The sequence below is a fragment of the Carcharhinus amblyrhynchos genome, chromosome 11 (genome assembly GCF_965287045.1).
Source record: "Carcharhinus amblyrhynchos chromosome 11, sCarAmb.v2.hapA, whole genome shotgun sequence".
Lineage (NCBI taxonomy): Eukaryota > Metazoa > Chordata > Chondrichthyes > Carcharhiniformes > Carcharhinidae > Carcharhinus > Carcharhinus amblyrhynchos.
Window position 1 is genome coordinate 67,871,824 of NC_137334.1, and position 22,993 is coordinate 67,894,816.

At 41.0% G+C, this 22,993-nt stretch overlaps 1 protein-coding gene across 1 annotated transcript in view; it reads right to left on the reverse strand.

Moving 5' to 3' along the window:
* Positions 1-1,654: 1,654 nt before the first annotated feature.
* The window catches only part of dars1 (aspartyl-tRNA synthetase 1), a 54,687-nt gene continuing 33,348 nt past the window's right edge, over positions 1,655-22,993 (reverse strand). The window contains exons 11-18 of the mRNA XM_080199362.1: positions 17,283-17,417; positions 13,450-13,597; positions 10,257-10,403; positions 5,619-5,661; positions 3,165-3,245; positions 2,952-3,063; positions 2,341-2,412; positions 1,655-2,239 (exon numbers count right to left, since the gene is read on the reverse strand). Of these exons, the coding sequence (XP_080055488.1) occupies positions 2,148-2,239; positions 2,341-2,412; positions 2,952-3,063; positions 3,165-3,245; positions 5,619-5,661; positions 10,257-10,403; positions 13,450-13,597; positions 17,283-17,417 (830 nt within the window). The 3' untranslated portion in view covers positions 1,655-2,147. The remainder of the gene's footprint in view (positions 2,240-2,340; positions 2,413-2,951; positions 3,064-3,164; positions 3,246-5,618; positions 5,662-10,256; positions 10,404-13,449; positions 13,598-17,282; positions 17,418-22,993) is intronic.

A 22,993-nucleotide genomic window follows, 5' to 3' on the forward strand; every position in this document is an offset into this window, starting at 1 on the left:
AATCCTGTTTTGCTTAAGTTAAACCTTTTCAAGTTTTATATTTATGCCGGGCCAATGACTTATGTCAGAACTGTAAAAAATTAAAGATGTCAGAGGCAGAGAAAGGTGTTGGGAAGAAGAATGAAAGGGTAGGCAAAGTGAATTGTAGGAGAGATTCAATGACAAAAAGAATGTTGATGTGAGGCACATGTAGATAATAATGGGACAAGAAACAAAGGGTGGTCTGGAGAAAGTATAAATAGGTCAAACAATATCATCACCATCAGCCGCTTTAAAAATATAATGGGTGCAGGATATGGTTTGAAATTGTGAACTCAAATGTTGAGTCAGAAAGTGTGTTAAATATCTAATCTTAAATTCCTAAAATAAATGTTTGTAACTTCTCTTGATTAACGGAATAAATATTTTGGAAAAATAAAAGTGGCTGCTTTTTTAAAAAATTAAATTTCTTCTTTTTTCATATAAAAAACCTGAGCTTTAATATCGGAAGACAATATATTATTTCTAGGCTTGTTTTTGAATGCAGACCAACTAGGGGAGATATAATTCTCAGATGTTATTACTTTGAATATGAATAATTAGAATAGGAGTAAAGTGGTGTGTGAGACAAAAAGCTGGGGTCACATCAGATACAGATCAGCATGAAGCTTCGTGAGGTCTAAACTGAATCAAACACGGTTATAAGGTTCTGGAAGTGTTAACTACCAGAGACCCACCTTTTTTTGATTTTATTGTTAAAAACCCAAATCTGCTAAAAAAAAACAATGGTGTGAAAATACTATAGATACTGGAAATCTGGAAAAAAACCCAGGATATGCTGGAAATACTTACAGGTCAATCAGCTATGGAGAGTAACAGAGTTAATATGTCAGGTTGGTGACCCTTTAGAATTGTGACACAGTCACCAACCTGGAATATTAATAGTTTTACTCTCTACCAATGTTGCAAGGCCTAATGAATCTCTTCAGTATTTTCTATTTTTATTGCTGAAACAAATGGTGGTTAGTAAATTTAGTTTTGTTTGAACGAAGTGCAATAACCGTTAAAACTGTTCAGATTAAGACATTGGGTCATTAACACATTCTAACACCTCTCCGTGTGTTGTTGATTTGGTTACTAGTGTTGGGTGAGTCTTGTCCTCCATTTGTGCCAACATATTTTAATTACGTGCAGCCACTCAAGTTTGCAAGATCTATTCTTTGGTTACAAAGATCAATAAAAATTAGATAAAATTTAGCTATGTTCATGATTCATGTTAAACAGCCTGTTTTACTGTTGTCATACTGTTGGAAAATCAGAATTCTACTTTTATAGCGTTGGGTCATGCCATTATAGAACTAGATGTTGGGAGCACAAGGTGTTGCTTATAGGATAACCAGTATGGCTGAACTCAAAAGAATATTTAGTGCAGATCCAACATTTCTGCCAAGGTTCAAGTGCTTTCAGTAGGGCAAGTAAAATGCAGCAGTTAAATGTTGAACCCACCCCACCTCAGAAATTGTTCAGTGATAGTAGGCAGTCGTTATTATAACCAAGGTGTTATAGCAAGAATATCAAGGGGAAAGCACTGGTTTCTGTTATTAAATCCTGGAAATTATTAGTTATTAATTAGTAAGTTAATATACAACAGAGTAAGATAGAAGATCACTTCACATTTCAAGTAGTTAATCAATTTATTGCAATTTGTTGAGTCTAGAATTTATTTAAAAGTGAAAATTTGCTATCACAGCAAGCTACTACCTCAACATTTACACTTTCAATCTTCTTACTTTTGATCTACCATTTCAATTTAAGGCTATTCCTGCAAACCATTCTGTAAATTCCCACATGCAAACAATGTAGCCTGTATACAGTCATCTATGAATTACAATAAATTCTCCATGGTCTTCAAACATTATTTTGTAAATTGTTGTTACATTAGAAACGGTCACGTGGTACTGTTTTATTCTTTAATGTTCAGTCTAATAATTTAAGATTTTGTAAAATTCCAAAACTACCTTATCGAATGTGAAATTTGCAACTTATCAGTGCAATGGAAACAATGTTATTTTGGCACTTATTAGTATTAATTACTGATTTTTTAAAAAAAAACCATACACTAGTTTCTAATGGTAGATGAACAGGTCTTTTTAATCATTTGGCCATGTTCAAGGAGTTAGCCGCTTGGGGTCACGAGGGAACATAGATGTCTGACGTATATTGTGCAAACCCAGGTACAGCATGGTGACCCGTTCCAAACCTAAATGTTGAGAAAAGAGGAAAAAGGATGAATAGAATTATATATATATAAACCTACTGGAAACCATTTGTGACTTGCCTGGAGCAGAAACAATACATTACCTATGCCACCACCTGCATGTGGAGGAGCACCAAATCGGAAGGAATCAATGTATGACTTTATCTTTTCTATATCTGTATAAAAGTGTAGAAAAAGTTTAAATATTAAACATCTAAGATTTATTTATCTCAATTACACGACAGCACAAGATATTAAGTAAAATGGCAACAGTAAAACGGGTTTTACAACTTAACAAATTTAGAGTGCAATCAAGTCCAGATCGGTAAAAAACTCCCATCTCCTGGACCTACCAGCTTAAATTTGTTTCAACCTCAACTGGTGCCTGTGCCAATTTTGCTATGCCCCTTCCTGCCGTCCCAGTGAGCCTCACTTCCTCTGTTGTCCCCTTCCCAGCCACTACCCCCACGTACCTCATCTTCCCCCGCTATCCCCAACGACAGGGCAACTGTCCCCAGGGCCACAAGTGCCACCTGCAGCTGGCCGGGAATAAAAGAAAACCCAGGCTGGAGTTCTGACGTAATCCTGCCACTGACCTCACCAAGCATAATCCAATTTTTAGGCTATTGTTTTTGTATACATTTTTGACCAAGTAATCCTGAGAAGGGATACAAAGGGTAGATATTTCAATTTTAGAAAAACTGCACACACATACCTATCCCAAGCTGGAGAGCTCGGTCAGTCAGAAGCTGAGGGTCATGAATCCTCTGTGCGCCGGACAAAATCTCTTCCCCTCTCATAAACATGTCATAGGAATTGGAGTATTTCTGGATTGTTTTGAAAAATGTCATTAAAATATATAAATGTAATTGTTTTTTCCTGTATTGTTATGTCACAAGATTTCAGTTAAAACAAAAGTTTTACTTACAGGGTCATGTGGATCTGGCATGGTATAGAAGGGCCTCACAGCAAGAGGATATTTGTCAAGTATATAGAAGTCTGTATCATACTGCGATAATAAAAACAGTAAAATTGAGCCCATTATATCTGCACTGAAACTCGGATTGTTGTATGCACAAATTGTTCTTTAACTAAAGTATAAAATATAACTCAAGAGCTAAGCATTATTTTCATTTTGGAACCCCAACATACTAAAATAAATACATGCCAACATTGCCCTAAACCATGCATTAAGTCAGCCAATTTTCATTGTCAGTTCAAAGGTAAAAAGGAGACTCACCACCTATTCATTTTTGCAGTGTGCTTGCGGCACAAAGTCACTCACAATTACTGATTTAACATGATGCAAAGTATATGGCATAGATTTAAAGGGAATACTTGTTAAAGAACAAGATCAAAGACCTTGGGTGGAATTTTTCCAAAATTGCAGAATACTAGATGAGGTGAGGAAAGCTGTGTGAAACTTGCAGGCTTCACAGATGCCCTTTCTTGCCTGAGCAAGCAGCTCTCTGTGCAATTTTAAACTGCTGGCAAGAATTACAGAGCCAGCTGGTGGGGGGTGGGGATGTGTGTGTGGGGCATAAAACAGCCAGCAAAGAAGGCATTCTGAGATTGGGTTGCCATTTTTAAAGGGTACCCTGATCTCAGTTACACTCAAGGCCCCCCTCCTCCCTCTCACAGAGATTGGGCCACCTCCAACTATCTCACGGAGATCGGGCTGTTTGCTGCCATAGAGATGCCCCCACCCCCGCGTGGGGCATTCCCCACACCCGCCAAAATGCCAACACTGGGGCTCACTCCTCATCTCCAGCATTGGGACCCTCCCCTCCTCCCACTCCCTTAGACGCTGGAACCCTCTCCATCCTCCTTGCTGGCATTGGTGCTCTCTCCTCTCCACTATCCCTCCCCTCCCATGTATCGCCTGCGCCATCCCCCCAAAAAAACCAAGTGGAACTCCCCTGTTCCAATGGTGGAGGGTTACTTGCCTCTGCCACAGCTCCATTGGCAGTCCCCAGCACATGCCCCCTGGCACTGTCAGGGGACACTGTAAGGGTCAATGCCCCAGCTTTGCCCCTCAATCCCTGGGGTCTTTGTGTCCCCGGCATAGTCATCACGACTGATTTTCACTTTCAAAAACCAGTAGTGATTTGCACCAGCTTGACTTCATGTTACCATGAAGGGGGAAAGAGGTGTATCATGGGCGAACACTATGGTGTAAAGCCCTTTATATTAAAATTTATTTCAATTCATAGAAATCACTAGACATGATCACATCATTGGGGGTGAAACAGAGAAGATCTCAAAGTGAGTTCTCGACAGCGCAGGTCCCATTTGGGCCGCTCATGGGAGTTAGCGGCCATAACAGATTTGCATCTGTGGCGAATGGGGCCATGAGATTGCACCCTTTAGATTCAATATTGCAGCACTGTATAATCATGGTTACAATAGCTCAAATGTGCATAGCAACTATCAATATTTATCTATTGCATCGCCAACAGAAATGCCTAATACAAAAAAGTCTTCATATTTGTTTTCCTTTTCAAGGGCAATTAAGGCATAGCAATAAATGCTGGCCTCACCAGCAATGTCCATATTCCATAAAAAAACTGGTAGACACTGGCTCCATTCTCTACTAGTTAGGAGATACTTCTGTATTACAACTATTCAAATGAAATTCTAATATGGCAAATTAAACTAGTATTTGTTAACTGCTTTCTGATAGGGATGTGACACACAGGTATATGTGTGCATATAACAAATACACGTCTTTTGGACAATACTTTAAATTGAGACTCCATCTGGCCTCTCAGGATGAGGGTTACAACAGATTACATGGCAATATTTCTAAAAGGAACAGCGGTGTTATTTCTGGTGTCTTGGTCAATATTTTTGCCTCAATCAACATCAGAAAAACAAATCACCTGTTCATTATTGCTACTGGTGGGGTCTTGCAATGCGAAATTAGCTCCTGGGTCTCCTACAGTAACTTCAAAAATACTTCATTGGTTGTATAGTGCTCTGGGGCACTGGGTGGTCATGAAAGGTTCTATATAAATGCAAGTCTGTCTTTCCTTGAAATGAAGTTACCACATATTATGTTGGAATAGAAATTGTTTCAATAATAGTGGTAATAAATTTTATTTTTAAAAGAATCAAAACCATTAACAAGTACGTCTGAAGATTAACAGCAGAGTCAAATAGTGAAAAAATGGATTAGATTAATCAAACACAATTTCGCAATAATGCTACTCTTCTTTGACTGCTTCACTGATTTAAGGCAACCTACAGACCAATCAGCTCAAATGATAGTGGTAAGTATAGTTGTAGTACTTAGGGGATATTAAAATACTCTGATTTAGCGAATATTTGAATATAGTGCATTCATTTCATTAAAGAATAACATAGTAATCATTTCTGTTACCTTTTCCTTCACCAGGCGACCCAAGAGTTTTTCATTTGGGGTGCTGAAAAGTAAATGTCACAATGTGTTCACTATTTTAATTTACCATTATCACTAACTGGAGCAAAATCAATATTTACCATCTCCTGCTGTTTCTAATATCAGCTATGTTTAGAATTGTATTATTCTTGGATTTAAACTGGAAAATTAATGTTATCTTGTGACTTTTAAAAGTTCTTTTAAGGGTTGTGGTTGTCACTGGCTAGGTCAGCATTTATTGCAAATTCCTAACTGCCCTTGAAAAGGTAGTAGTGTGCTGCCTTTTTGAATCACTGTAGTTTATTTGGTGTAGGCACAACCACAGTGCTGTTAGTGTAGGAGTTCCAGGATTTTGACTCAGCAACAGTGAAGGAGCAATGATATATTTCCAAGTCAGGATGCTGAGTGGCGTGGAAGGGAACTTTCAGGTAGTGTCTCCCCAGGTATCTGCCACCCTTGGCCCTCCTTGACCTTTTAGATGGTAGCGGTCTTGGATTTGGAAGGTGGTACATATGGAACTTTGATGAGTTCCTGTGGTGCATTTTGCAGATGATGCACAATTCTGCTATTGTATGTCAGTGGTGGAGGGGGTAGTGGAGAGAGGTAACAATGTGGAAAGTTGCCAGATGAACAAATCAAGACTGTGGACAAGCTTTGTGGAGTCAGGAGGTGAGTTACTCACTGCAGGATTCCTAAACTCCAACCTGCTCTTGTAGCTACAGTATTTACGTAGCTAATCTAGTCAAGTTCTGGTCAATGGTAACCCAGGATATTGATTTAGCAATGGTAATGCCATAGAATGTCAACGGGTGATGGTGATGCTCTCTTGTTGGAGATAGCCATTGCCTGGCACTTGTGGGGTGCAAATATTACTTGCCACTTATCAGCCCAAGTCTGGATATTGTCCAGGTCAAGCTGCATTTGGACATGGACTGCTTCATTATCTGAGGATTGCAAATGGTGAACATTGTGTAATTATCAGTGAACTTCTGATCTTAATGATGGAAGGTCAGTCATTGCTGAAGCAACCACAACCACCTTCCTTTGTGCTAGGTATGACTCCAACCAGCAGAGAATTTTTCCTATTCCCACAGACTCCAGTTTTGGTAGGGCTCGTTGATGCCACACTCAGTCAAATGCTGCGTTGATGTCAAGGACAGTCACTTCCACCTCACCTTTGCAGTTTGATTCTTTTGTCTATAATTGAAGTCTGCAATTGAGGTCAGTTGCAGAGTGATCCTGGTGGAACCCAAACTGAGTGTCAATGAGCAGGTTATTTCTAAGCAAGTGCCACTTGATACGACTATTGATGACACCTTCCATCACTTAAATGATGATTGAGAGTAGATTGATGAGCCGTTTGGATTTATCCTGTTTCTTGTGTAAAGGACATACCTGAATAATTTTCCATAATGCCAGGTAGATTCCAATGTTGCAGTTGTAATGGAACAGCTTGGCTAGGGGGAACGGCAAGGTCTGGAGCACAAGTCTTCAGGACTATTGCTGGAATTTTGTCAGGGCCCTTAGCCTTTGCAGTATAAGAACATAAGAAATAGGAGCAGGAGTAGGCCATCTAGCCCTTCGAGCCTGCCCCGCCATTCAATAAGATCATGGCTGATCTGTCGTGGCTCAGTTCCACTTTCCCGCCCTCTCCCCATAACCCTTAATCCCCTCTCTTATCAAGAACCCATCAACCTGCTTCTTAAAAATATTTAGCGAGGCAGCCTCCACCACTTCAACGGGCAGAGAATTCCAGAGATTCACCACCCTTTGAGTGAAGAAGTTCCTCCTCAACTCCGTTCTAAACCGCCTCCCCTTTATCTTGAGGCTGTGCCCCCTAGTCCTACTGTCTTTTTTGAGCGGGAAGAGTCTCTCCATCTCTATCCTATCCATCCCATTCATCATCTTATACATCTCAATGAGATCTCCCCTCATTCTTCTAAACTCTAACGAGTACAAGCCTAGTTTATTCAGCCTCTCCTCATAGCTCAACCCCCTCATCTCCGGTATCAGCCTCGTAAACCTCCTCTGCACTCCCTCCAAGGCCAAAATATCCTTGCGCAGGTGCGGCGCCCAAAACTGCACAGTACTCCAGCTGCGGCCTCACCAATGCCCTATACAGCTGCAGCAAGACCTCCCTACTTTTATATTCAATCCCCCTCGCTATGAAGGCCAGCATCCCATTCGCCTTCCTGACCACCTGCAAGCTGGGTTTTTGCGACTCATGCACAAGGACCCCGAGGTCCCTCTGCACCGTCGCCTGCTGCAGTTTTTCGCCACGTAAGTAATAGTCCTTCCTACCATTCTTCCTACCAAAGTGGACCACCTCGCACTTGCCAACATTAAATTCCATTTGCCATTTCCTGGCCCATTCGCCCAGCCTATCTAGATCCTTCTGCAGACTCTCCACACCCTCCGCACAATTTGCCTTTCCCCCAATCTTGGTGTCATCAGCAAATTTCGACACCCTACACTCGGTTCCCTCCTCCAGATCATCTATATAAATGGTAAAAAGCTGAGGCCCCAGCACCGACCCCTGGGGCACTCCACTAGTCACCAACCGCCAATCCGAATAGCACCCATTGACCCCCACTCTGTCTCCTATTTGACAACCAATCCTCTATCCACGCTAACACCCTACCCCCAACTCCATGTCCCCTGACCTTCTGCAATAACCTCTTGTGAGGTACCTTGTCAAACGCCTTCTGAAAATCCAGAAAGACCACATCCACCGGCTCTCCTCTATCCACTGCCCTAGACACATCCTCATAGAACTCCAGTAAATTTGTCAGACACGACTTCCCTTTAATGAAACCGTGTTGCGTCTGCCCTGTCAAGCAATTCCCTTCAAGATGCCTCGCAATTTCCTCCTTAATGACGGATTCTAACATTTTACCTACCACAGACGTTAAACTAACCGGCCTATAATTCCCCGCCTTCAGTATCCAGTGCCTTCAGCCTTTTCTTGATATCACATGAAGCTAATCGAATTGGTTGAAGACTGGCATCTCTGATGCCGAGCACCTCCGGAGGAGGCCAAGATGGATCATCCACTCGGCACTTCTAGATGAAGACTGAAACAAATATTTCAGCTTCATCTTTTGCACCAATGTGCTGGGCTCCCCCATAATTGAGGATGGGAATATTTGTGGAGCCTTCTCCTTTAGTTAGTTGTTTAATTGTCCATCACCATTCATGACCAAGATCGCAGAGTTTAATTCTGATCTGTTGGTTGTGGAATCGCTTAGTTCTGTCTATCACTTCCTAGTTTAGCTGTTTAACACGCAAGTAGTCCTGTGTTATAACGTCATCATCTAGATACCTCATTTTTTGGAATGTGTGGTGTTGCTCCTGGCATGCCCTCTTGCACTGTTCATTGAATCAGGGTTGATCCTCTGGCTTGGTGAGAGAGTGGGGAATAGATGGGACCATGAAATTCCAGATTATGTTGAGTACAATTCTGATGCTGCTGATGGCCCACAACACCTCATGATTGCCCAGACTTGAGTTGCTAGATCTGTTAAATATTAATCCCATTAAGCACAGTTGTAGTGCCACACAACATGATAGAGGGTATCCTCAATGTGAAGATGAGTCTTTGTCCTCACAAGGTCATTCCTACCAATACTGTCACAGAAAAATGCATCTGCAGCAGGCAGCATGGTGAGGATAAGGTCCAGTATGTTTTTCCCTCTTGTTGGTTCCCTCACCACCTGCTGCAGACCTAGTCTGGCATCTATGTCCTTTAGGATTTGGCCAGCTTGTCAGTAGTTGTGCTATTGAGCCATTCTTGGTGATGGAGATTGAGCTTTCCCCCACATCCAGAGCACCCTCAAATGGTGTTCAGTATGAATTCGTGGAGTCCAGAGTTGATGTAGTGGTTTCCTAGGATAACTCCCTCCCATATGCCACTGTGTGACTAGGTCTGCCCTGCTAGTGGGACAGGGTTGATGTCGTCTGGGACACTGTCTGTAAGGTATGATTCTGTGAATATGCCTGTTGCTTGACCAGTCTTTTGGCACTTTGCGGTGTGGATGCTGGGTGCTCCATCCGGTTTCATTCCTTTGAGATTTTTCAGTGGTTTGGTAGAGGGTATTTAAGAGTCAACCGCATAGCTGCCATCTGGAGTCACATGTACACTAGCTAAGGATGGCAGATTTCCTTCCCTAAAGGACATTAGTCAACTTAGATGGGTTTTTATGATAACCAACAACCTTAGTTTTTAGGCGCCAGATTTTTTTGTATCACATTTAAATTCAACCATCTGCTGTGATGGGATTTGAACCTGGACCTCTGGATTACTAGACTAGTGACAATATCACAATGCTACCAGCCCCAAAGAATGTCACCAATATCTTGTTTTCTCACTAATTTTTTGGCAGATGAAATTGATTGATATTTAATCTGATGGATTAATTTGGTAATTGTTCGCCAAATAGAAAAGACAGCACCTGAGTATGCTGAATCAATTATTCACTGACTGACATGCAAAAAAAAATTACTTTGAGGCTACAGATTTTTCAATGAAAATATTATCTACAGTGACACTTTACAAAATGACATGTTAAGTTCTTACGATCAATCAACTTAAATGGTACAAAATTGAATTTTTATCATTACCTCAAATCCTCTTCATCACCCATCTCCACACCAGCTTCCCTCAGCATGGCTACAGCTTCAGGAAATTCCAGCCTCAAAGTTGGTTCCAAGAATTTAAAAGGTTCACATGGGTATTGTTTGTATACTGTTTGAATCTCAGTCTGATGCCTGTTCAGTTTTAACAATACAATTAATTAATATTTTAGATGACAATTAAAATGAATTTTTCAAGAAATTATAGCTTTCAGTTATTGTTGCTCATTTCATCTGTAAGAGGAAGCAAAGTGTAAACGAAAAAATGTCCATCATTATAATTAATAATCAAATACTTGCAATAAACTGAGGGCACTAAAACATCCCAATTTATTTTTGTCTAATTTTTGGTGAGCTTTGTAATGGTGTAAATTTTACATGGCCTTGAATAATTTGTATTATTAGTATCCAGTGACAGCATCAATTATTCACAGACCACATACAGCAGTGATGGACAGCCTATGCCAGTGAGTGGGTTGCATGAATGGCTCTCCATCATCTTAGTGAGCTGCAAGATTGAAATCGGGTAAGTTCACTAACCGTGATCCTTGAATAAGATTGAATACATTTAATACATACTGAATATTTCATAACAAGTTATAGGAAATGCTTAATAATTCATTTACTATTAGAATGGTCATCAACTTGCAAATGGAAAGAACAAAACAAACATTTACATTTGCTTGAGCAAGGAGGGAACACATGGCTCTCAGTTAATGTTGTGAACAATCAGCATGCACCTCATTTCATGTGCCATTGCTTTACATGCATATTCAGTCATACAGGTAGGAAAAAAGCAGTGTGGATGGAAACCAGTGGAACTGTGACAATTCTGCACATGGGCAACAATCAACAAAAATGTTTTGTGGGCCGCACTCAGAAGCCTGATGGGTCACACGTGGCCCACCACTGTACAAGATTGATTGGTTTCAGGAAAATGTTCCTTTAAAAGTTGGTATTCATAAAGGGGGTATGTCACAAGTAGGCTTACATTAACACTGCAATGAAGTTACTGTGGAAATCCCCTAGTCTCTTTGGATATACTGAGGGAGAATTTAGTAGGGCCAATGCACCTAACCAGCACATACTTGTGGGAGGAAACTGGGGCACCCACAGGAAACCCTCACAGACAGGAACAAAGCCAGGAATTGAACCCCGATCCCTGGCATTGAGTAGCAGTTCTAACCACTGTGCAAACATAGTATTTTAAACTATTTTGATGTCTGGCATCTTCGAAAAGGGAAAATATAAAAAAATTTTAATTCAAATTTCAATCCTGCGATCATGCAGGATTATGCAATTTGGCCAGCAACTTGTAACAAGGAAGAAATCTTTTATAACTTGTGAATTGCCACAATTTGCTGACCGATTTACATTCTTCCACTGTTACCATTGTGGACACGGCATCTCAGCATAAACCTTTAGTGATTTCTTGGCTGTTTTTGCATTTGAACATTACTTGCCCATTACTCAAATAAGATCCTTTTTAATGATGTGATCACTGTTTATGACAGCCAATCAATTCTTTCCCAGAAAGTGAACAATTATAAGTCATGGTATCTCAATCCATCAGGTTCTCCATTGCTTTCAGGAGCTTTAAAAGATATCAAATTTTACATATTTTCTTACTTTTCCTTTCTGAATCCCTTTTATTTCTCTTAATCCAATCTTTCTTTCTCTTTCTGTACTTGATAGATGGGGAAATTAGATTAAAAAGTATGATAGCAATGACAAACGTTTGAAGAAATAGTCTATAATTCTCAATGAATACACGCTCCATTTTTCTCAATATACATTCAGTTGAGAAATAGAAAGGAACTCAGAGCATTCATGGTTAGCTAAGAGACTAAAATAGTATTAAATTAAAAAAAGGCTAATAATGGTACCACTCATGGTACCATTAAGAATTGGTGAGTTTTAGAAAGCAACAAAGATACACAACAAAATGAAAATGTAGGAGAAAATAGATGAAAATGAATTAGCAAGAGCTTTCAAATAGATTGTTGGAGCTTCTTAAAAAAAGGAAGAGAATAGCAAAAGTAAAATTGGGGCTAAGCCAGGGGAAATTATAAGGAAATGGCAGAGCTGTTAAACAGATATTTTTAAAATTCATTTTCATAGTTGATGGTAGGAAATGTCAGGGAGCCTATGGTCTAATGGGAATCAAGAATTTAAAGTGCTAAATATTGGTAAGGAAAACATACTGAAGAAATTAAAGCTGAAAAGACACCTGGGCCTGATGGCCTACATCCAAGGTTTATAAAAAGGTGGCTACACAGTTTGTGACCTTCCAAAATTTCCTAGCTTCTGGATGGTCCCAGTGGATTTAAAAGTAATAAAATGTAAAGGAAGGAAAGAAAGACAGAGAACCACAAGCCAGTTAGCCTGATATCAATCATCAGAAAAATGCTGGAATTCATTGTGAAAGAATGGTAACATTTAGAAAATCATAACATAATTAGGTAGAGTCAAAGTGGCTTAAATCATGTTTAACAAATTAGGGTTTTTTGAAGGTGTAACCAGCAGGGCAGAAAAAAGGGCACAGTGGATGTGGTCAGCCTGGATTTTCTAAAGAGACTCAATAAGGTGTCACATAAAGGGTTGTTACACAGATATGGCTCATGGGGGTGTTAAGGATACTATATTAACATAGATAGGGGATTGGCTAAAGGGCAAATAAAAGTAGAAATAAATAATTCATTTTCACATTGACAGGCTGTAACTAATGGGAAATTAGTGCAAGAACTCGTTCTGGGGTCTCAGTTATTTCCAATCTATGCTAATAACTTAGATGAAGGACTGAGTATTACGCATCCAGGTTTGCAGACAATACAAAACTGGTAGGTAAAAATTCTGGGAGGAGAACAGAGAGTCTTCAAACGGGTATGCAAAGATAAAGTAAATGGGTTAAAATAGTCTAGACATGAACAAATCCCTGACACAGGCTTTAAGAGACTCAAAGCTGCTTCGACTTAACGATTCAATAAGATTGAATGTAACATTACTTTCAAGTACAATGCTTCATGGAAGAACGTCACTAAACATTCTGACAAATACATTTTCCTTAGCAAACATTCAAATTATACAGTCATCCTCCCACACAATAACTTCAAGAGTGGGGAAATAAACTGAAACCATGAGAAGAAATAAATCACTGAACATAGATAAGAAGTTATTTTACCTATCTCTCAAACCCTTGAAAATCTGTACCAGAGTTTCAGCAATTTCTGTCACCACCTCATGATAATGGTAATTAAATGCCATCTCAATGTCAAGTCCAACAAACTCAGTAAGGTGGCGATGTGTGTTGGAGTCCTCAGCTCGGAACACTGTAGAAAGACACGGTAAACTTAAGATGCAAGTTCTTTTTCTAAATCTTGAAACTAATTGCAATATAATGCCCCATGTTTGTAAATGACATATTACAACTGACATGGACAAGATAGGCTGAATGGCCCCCTTCTGTGTTGGAAACTTTCTATGGTTATACAGTACAACGTAATAGGCAGTTAAGCTTTGTTTAAAAGGTAAGAGAAATTTGAATTACTGTAAAATGATATTAAAACTGGGAAGGCTGATAAGTTTGAAAAGAATATGCTACTTCCACACGTGTTTAAAAGATTTGGGGTGATTGCTTCAGTGCAATTTTAAATTCGAAATAAACATATTTTCGGAGACCTGGAGCATTCCAATAATTTGCATCAGAACTGCTGCCATGAAGAATGTTATTGACAGAATGTAAAATGAATAAGATCCTAGCTTGTAAACTGATTTTTTTTTAAACAACATCTATACGATCTGGAAGTGTTGATGAATAGATAATATACAAAGATAGCAGCCAATTTGTGATAGTGAATTGGCATTGTTATTAACTATTTTAGACTATGATGCAGAATGACATTACCACCATGGATTCAATCCCAGTAAAAAGTCTGACAACACCAGGTTTTAGTCCAACCGATTTATTTGATAATAGACTCACAAGCTTTCGGGGTTAGCCCCTTCGTCAGGTGACTGGAGAGTTCTGGCCTCAGACAGAGCATATAAAGCACAGACAGTTTAGAGATTACTGATTAGAATGCAAATCCTTACACCTAACCTGCTGTTCAAGACCTGAAGTGGCTGACAATGTGAGTGGAAGGAGCACTGATCACAGGTTAAAGAGATGTGTATTGTCTCCAGACAGTAGTGAGGTTTTGCAAACCCAGGCAAGTTACGGGGGTTACAGATAGTGCGACATGAACCCAAGATCCCTGTTGAGACCGTCCTCATGTGTGCGGAACTTGGCTATCAGTCTCTGTTCAGCGACTCTGCGCTGTCGTGTGTCGTGAAGGCCGCCTTGGAGAACGCTTACCCGAAGGTCAGAGGCGGAATGCCCGTGACCACTGAAGTGTTCGCCAACAGGAAGGGAACAGTCTTGCCTAGTGATTGTCGAGCGATGTTCATTCATCCGTTGTCGTAGCGTCTGCATGGTCTCCCCAGTGTACCATGCTTCGGGACGTCCTTTCTTGCAACGTATCAGGTAGACAATGTTGGCCGAGTTGCAAGAATATTTACCATGTACCTGGTGGATGGTATTCTCACGTGTGATGATGGTATCCATGTCGATGATCCGGCATGTCCTGCAGAGGTTGCTGTGGCAGGGTTGTGTGGTATTGTGGTCACTGTTCTCCTGAAGGCTGGGTAGTTTTCTGCGAACAATGGTCTGTTTGAGGTTGTGTGGTTGTCTGAAGGCAAGAAGTGGGGGTGTGGGGATAGCCCTGGCGAGATGTTCGTCTTCATCAGTGATACGTTGAAGACTCCGGAGAAGATGTCGTAGCTTCTCCGCTCCGGGGAAGTACTGGACAACGAAGGGTACTCTGTCCACTGTGTCCCGTGTTTGCCTTCTGAGGAGATGGGGACCAAATTTGCACCTCAATATGCCAACATCTTCATGCACAGGTTTGAACAAGACTTCTTCACTGCACAGAATCTTCAACCAACGCTATACACTAGATACATCAATGACATTTTCTTCCTTTGGCCTCATGGTGAACAATCAGTGAAACAACTATATGATGATATCAACAAATTCCACCCCACCATCAGACTCACCATGGACTATTCCCCAGAATCAGTTGCATTCTTGGACACACGCATCTCCATTAAGGACGGTCACCTCAGAACCTCACTGTACCACAAGCCCACAGACAATCTCTCAATGCTCCACTTCTCCAGTTTCCACCCTAAACATGTTAAAGAAGCCATTCCCTATGGACAAGCCCTCCGTATACACAGGATTTGCTCAGATGAGGATCGTGACAGACACCTCCAGACCCTGAAAGATGCCCTCATAAGAGCAGGATATAGTGCTCGACTCATAGATCGACAGTTCCGATGCGCCACAGCGAAAAACCGCACCGATCTCCTCAGAAGGCAAACACGGGACACAGTGGACAGAGTACCCTTCGTCGTCCAGTACTTCCCCGGAGCGGAGAAGCTACGACATCTTCTCCGGAGTCTTCAACGTATCATTGATGAAGACGAACATCTCGCCAGGGCTATCCCCACACCCCCACTTCTTGCCTTCAGACAACCGCACAACCTCAAACAGACCATTGTTCGCAGCAAACTACCCAGCCTTCAGGAGAACAGTGACCACAATACCACACAACCCTGCCACAGCAACCTCTGCAAGACATGCCGGATCATCGACATGGATACCATCATCACACGTGAGAATACCATCCACCAGGTACATGGTAAATACTCTTGCAACTCGGCCAACATTGTCTACCTGATACGTTGCAAGAAAGGACGTCCCGAAGCATGGTACATTGGGGAGACCATGCAGACGCTACGACAACGGATGAATGAACATCACTCGACAATCACTAGGCAAGACTGTTCCCTTCCTGTTGGCGAACACTTCAGTGGTCACGGGCATTCCACCTCTGACCTTCGGGTAAGCGTCCTCCAAGGCGGCCTTCACGACACACGACAGCACAGAGTCGCTGAACAGAGACTGATAGCCAAGTTCCGCACACATGAGGACGGTCTCAACAGGGATCTTGGGTTCATGTCACACTATCTGTAACCCCCGTGACTTGCCTGGGTTTGCAAAACCTCACTGTACTGTCTGGAGACAATACACATCTCTTTAACCTGTGATCAGTGCTCCTTCCACTCACATTGTCAGCCACTTCAGGTCTTGAACAGCAGGTTAGGTGTAAGGATTCGCATTCTAATCAGTAATGTCTAAACTGTCTGTGCTTTATATGCTCTGTCTGAGGCCAGAACTCTCCAGTCACCTGACGAAGGGGCTAACCCCGAAAGCTTGTGAGTCTATTATCAAATAAATCGGTTGGACTAAAACCTGGTGTTGTCAGACTTTTTACTGTGTTTACGCCAGTCCAACGCCAGCATACCCACATCATGACTTCAATCCCAGTACCAGCTGTGGTAGTTTATAGAGATCTTCCCCTTGCCTTGACCCATGAGCTTGAGTTACACAACTAATTGTTCCTTTCTAATGGAGAGCGATACCTATGATCAGAGAATCATAGAATCCTTACAGTGCAGGAGGCCACCATTTGGCCCATTGAATCTGCATCGACCCTCTGACAGAACATCTTTCTCAGGTCCCATCCCTGTAATTCCACACATGTACCCCACTAATCACTCTAACCTATACATCTTGGGAACAATTTAGAAATCACAGTTCACCTAATCTGCACATCTTTGGACTGTGGAACACTGGAGCACCTGGGAGGTACCCACACAGGAAGAATGTACAAACTCCACACAGTCACCCAAAGCTAGAATTGAACCCAAGTCCCTGATGCTGTGAGGCAGCAGTGCTAAGCACTGTGCTACCAGGCTGCCTATGACTACATGATCACAGCTAATTCCTTCATTACCTTCAATGCCATCTATAAATGTGCTGCACCAGTGACAGGATTCTTCTACCCAAGTCAAGTCCTCCAATAATCAAAGTGTTTAAATGACACGAAGTATAGAACAACAAAGACTTACCAGGTCCAATGCAAAACACTTTGTCAAAGTCAGCACAAATACACATTTGCTTGTAAAGCTGTGGCGATTGAGCCAGGTAAGCACTGGTTTTAAAGTATGACACAGTAAATACATTGGCCCCTCCTTCGCTGGCAGCTGCAAGAAAATCACGTCACAGAATTGGTTATTTACATCTCTACAAAATGTTAAAAAAAGTAAAGGTTTCTATGAACATTTTTGAACTTGACATCTCAGGAATTCACATCAGGTTTCCCATTTAAAAGGACATGTCATCATCTAACATTGACAGAGCCATCTGCAGATGTGGCAACTTTGGAGACCTCTCACTTTTTACTATATTAAAGATTTTTATACACATATGGGAAGAGATTTAGATAACTCATGTATGCTGCATATTTAAATATACTTGACTACATTAAAATGAAGAAACAGGCCACAGTTCATGTTAGGTTGAGGTTAAGGGATGATTTTATGGTGACTAATGATCAACCACAGCACATAGAGAATGTGGGGTGGGAAGAAGTGTTGTGTGAGAAGGCTTCAAGCCAGACCTGCACCAGGCTTGGTGTATTATCATTTGGTCGCCTGGTGTGTTACGTTTTCAACAAGGGTTTAAAAATAATGCAAATGTGGCAGACATTGCCTTTTTCACACATTCTAAAGGACGTAGGTCATTGCTGAATGTACATTTTAAACAGGTGCATTGCAATCTCACTTCCTGCCTTTTGCTGCATGCAAATTTGCTGGCACATGATAAAGTGAATACCATCCACAAGTATTTCAGTGGTTGTGAAGGGATAACATAGATATACGATTATTCTTACTGCAATGAAAGTTTTTTTAAAAGTTATATTCAACAGATTTAAGATCTGTGAGCTGGCATTTGTTTAGTTTACTTGGTTATTTTTTATTTGAGGCAATTTTGCTTTCTGCCCTTTATTTTGACATTTCCAGTTTTGTCTGAATTATTTTCATTTAATATCATCCCAACATGGGGGATATATTCTCACTCAGATAGGTCATACTGATAAGCAGGACAATTGAACTCAAGGAGGATGAGGATTTTCATGAGAATGGATAGAGGTGGGTGCATGTGCAAAGCAAATCAGGGGATCTCTGATCTAACTGCTAGTCTTTAACCATTTGCCAGACCTATTGACTAGTACTTTTCCAAAGAAAAGCAAACAGACAGCAACCGAAGAAGTCTCTTCACCTGCGCTCTGAGCAAAAAACTGTGATTCAAAAAAGATTTTGGGTGACATTTTACTGCCTTGCTCATCCTGAAACCGTAAAATCCCGCCAGAGGTCAACGGACCTTTCCATGGTCCAGCTCTCTCGCCTGCTCCGATTTCCACGGCAGGAGGGATGGTAAAATTTTGGCCTTCATGTTTAATCCCCAGAACAAAACTGAACAGAAGGGGGCAGTATTGTCCTAGCCAAAACAAACCACTGAGCAGGACCACGTGTGGAACTAAATGCAAGCAACAAATAAGTTACTGAAACCAACTGGCATGACAAATTTATTTCCTTTTGGATAAGATTTTACATGATTCATACCAGATGAAAATATTAATGATAATTTTAAATATTGTTAATGGTTATGATCTCTAAGTTTGATAGGTGACAGAAATGGCCAGATGGAAAATAAAATTGCAAAAATGCCACTGGCAGATGTCATAACATTTATTTGATCAAATGAACATCCAGCTCAATCTATTAATATTGCTTCGTTTGCAAGATTAGAGTCATAGAGATTTACGGCATTTTTGTTACAGCACATTACAGCACTTTGTTTTGCAGATTTAGAAATGTTAGGTTTACTCAAATTAACCAAACATCAAACCACATTTAGCAAATTATAGACAATTTTTCATTGTGGATAATTGTTTGTATTATATAATAATCCAAACACACTGGAAAGTTTTGAAGGCTACTTTATGATGCCAACACCATCTTTGTTAATACAACATTTTTTATTTGCTTTTTTCAGTTGAAATATCGATTATATTGCAAACATTTTTAACTTACCCCAGTCAAAAATATAACCATCATAAATATATTATGCTGGTAAAGATAAAGTCATCATAGTCACAGATGACCATCGGCTGCTGTCTTCTTTGAGGTGGAGTGCGCTGACTGGTGGTGATTTAACCTGAGGATCACCACACCTCAGGCGAGTTGCAAGGTTGAGCCTTCATCAAAAGCCTCAGCCAGTACAGGAATTTAATCTGCATCACAAACCAGCTGTCCAGCCAACTAAATTTACCAACTCCCTCAGCCTTATCAGCAATTCTAACCCATAAACAAAAAACAAAGGACAGAGATACAAATATTTTATCATCTCATTATGTTCTCCGCGTCACAAATCAGTCACTGGCAGCAAATAACCCAAATTTACCCCAGTCACAAAATCGACAGTGAAAATCTGTGCTTTGTTTCTTAAAGTGTATGTTAATCCGGAAGCACAGCAGTTAGTGCTGCTGCTTCACAGCGCCAGGGACCCGGGTTCTATTCCCAGCTTGGGTCACTGTCTGTGTGGAGTCTGCAAGTTCTCCCTGTATCTGAGTGGGTTTCCTCCGGGTGCTTCAGTTTCCTCCCGCAGTCCGAAAGACATGCTGGTTAGGTGCATTGGCCATGCTAAATTGTCCCTCAGTGTACCCAAACAGGTGCTGGAGTATGGTGGACTAGGGGATTTTCGCAGTAGCTTCATAATTCCCAGTTATGGGCAAATCGTCCCATGGCCTTGTGATGCTAATAAATAAAACTTTTGAAAATCCAATCGTAAATTTTTGCACATTACTTTTCACACAACTATTTGCAATTTCTCATTTCCTCACCGCAAGATAACTTAAAAATTACATAAACTTTTCTTTTCAAATGCCAGTTTCAATTTTGCAAATTTAACAACTTTTTCAAACTCTTCAGATATGTAATGCCAGTAAATGCAATTTCAGATCAAGACTGTTGTGAAAGTTGTACTAGATATAGAGACAGGTTAAAAGCCTACTAATATGAGTTAATGATCCTGATAATTTTTGCAAGGAGCTGAAAATGGTTAGTGTTGCAAGCTGACTAGAGCTAATACAAGAAAAGTGCATTTCTGCATGGTGTTCAAGTTCCATAACAATGTTCTATCAGCACAGCTTTCAAATGTGTATCAAAATTTGCATGTGTGTGTGCAACAAATCAATGTGACATGACTAGTGTGTAGATGAAGAAAGTTAGCATCCTTTCTGCTTCTCATTTCAGCCCACACCAATGGCTATCAGGAATGTGAAAAAGAGAGCTACTGAGAAGCGCCCTGCAAGCCTCTCCATAGCATACCCTCAGTTGTGGTTCATTATGATGACATACGGAAGCTGGGTCACTCAGGCTAAAGCTTCAGAGGAGCTCTGCTGAGGTTTGGCCCACTTTGACACAGAATGTAGGCCAATTTACTTGCAGACAAGCCCTGACATTCACGAACCAATCTCCCAATTATGGGCAAACAGTCCCATGGCCTTGTGGCTATTGAGGGAGACAGCTGAAGGCTATGGGAGCAAACCCTGTCAACAAGCTCTGTGGTGGAGCCTAAAGGTGGAAAACTCCTGCCAGCAAGCTGGTGTCAAGCATATCACTTTGTATTCCTTTGTACTCAATGGGAGAGTTTTAGAGGGGAATTCTAACATTTCTTAAGTCCAGGATGTCCATAAATTTAGCCAGGCTTGTGTCTTGGAGAGGACACTAGTTTTGCTGCAGAGCATTTAACACAACATGGGATACCACCGTCATGAACTTAATTTAATTGGCACATACAACAGGTGCTACTGAATGTCTCAATGCAGAGCAACCATCATGCTTGTAAGTCACGACCCACAATACATATGCTTCAACAGTAGCCTGGAGGTCAGCATCTGGAGATAATATTTGGACAGAATCTATCGCAGCAAGTAAACAAATGAAAGTAACAAAAATAAAATTGTCAACTCTTCGATTGGTAAGCTGGAACATCAGGACTATGTGCATGGGACTGATGGATGAATTGTAGCCAATCAACGGAATGCTCAAGACAGCTGTGATCAGAATGGAACTTGATAGGTTGCACATTGCATTGCTACAAGAGACCAGGCTAATTGGGAGTGGAACACAAAGAAAAACATCACACCATTTGTCTGGCAGCGGAAGAGCTCAGGAGAAATACATGAGCAAAGTGCAGGCTTTGCTGTAAAGGACTCACCACTCTCAGCAACAGCACTCTGCAGAAATAATTCAGGACATGCACTTTCCATCTGCTTCTCATCTCAGACCCAGTTAACCTCATGAATACTGAGGCAAAAATGCTGTGGTCCACTACAGAGGCAGGTCCTTTAGGAAGGTGACTGCTTTCAGCAGAATCCCCAAGTCAGAACATTTTTATCCAGAGAGGGATTTCAAGAATAGATGTGGACCATGAAGCGCAGCTCTAAGCCTTGGACATCATGGCCTGGGAAAGGTAAATGAGGTGGAGATGCCAGCGTTGGATTGGGGTAAACACAGTAAGAAGTCTCACAACACCAGGTTGAAGTCCAACAAGTTTATTTGATAGTAAACCCACTAGCTTTTGGGATTTTTTAATTAAAACCCACTAAAAAATCCCAAAAGCTAGTGGGTTTACTATCAAATAAACTTGTTGGACTTTAACCTGGTGTTGTGAGATTTCTTACAAGGTAAATGAGAACAGAGACTACATTAGCTTTGCTGTTACCACAAACTTCGTATAACTAACAAGTTCTTTCAGAGCAAACCATGCTACAAGAAACATCCAAGGTCAGGTAAGTAGCACCAGCTGGAACTGATCATCACCAGACGCAACTCTCTGAACAGCATTCTCAACACACAGTTACCACAGCATTGACTGTGGTACAGATCATTCCCTAGGGTACGGACACAACCCTTGAAGCTTTTTTACCTAAAGTAGAAATGCCATCCTTGTATCAACATTAGCCATTCTGCCTCCCAGATAAAAACAGTTCTAGGATTTGATTGAACCGGCTTTCCTGGCATTCTCACACAGTGCAGAACCAAAATGGAATATACTTCAAGACACCAGTAACAATACCTTCAATGTATGCTGTGGAAAAATGCTCACTAGCTTGAGGTTAACATCAACGTAATGGAACCTGCCATGAAAACCAAGGAGTCCGCTCTCACAAGTTACAAGAGAGACCTGAGCGAGAAAACTCTGAATGCACTAAGAGCTGCTTGAAGTAAAGTTCAACAGTCTGATCAGTGGTGTGCCACTGACTACCAGTTAAAACTCTGCTAGAATATCCACATATCTTGTCAGGACCTGTCAGAGGCATGCATGAACAGATCAAAATGGCAACAAGGCAAAGTCCATGGGCAAAGATAAGAGCTCCATTGGAAACAAAGGCAAGGAATCCATTACTGACGGCAATAAACAGTTGAGAAAGATGCCTGCAACTCTACTTTAAATTATGCTCTACAGAAAGCATTTTCACCGAGGAAGCTTAGCTACTGGGTCACAATCTTCTGGGCGTCCATATTTCCATTTCAGGGACACCTGCAAGTCAGATACGAAAATGGCAAATCTTGACGCTGACAACCTGTAACAATGCCGATGGTTGTGACCTCTGGAGGCTGATTGTTTGGATGAACATTGGAAGAGGGGAGCAGAAACAAAAAGCTCAGCTAGCCAAGAAGTGAGCCAGAGAAAAGAGGCCAGCAGATTG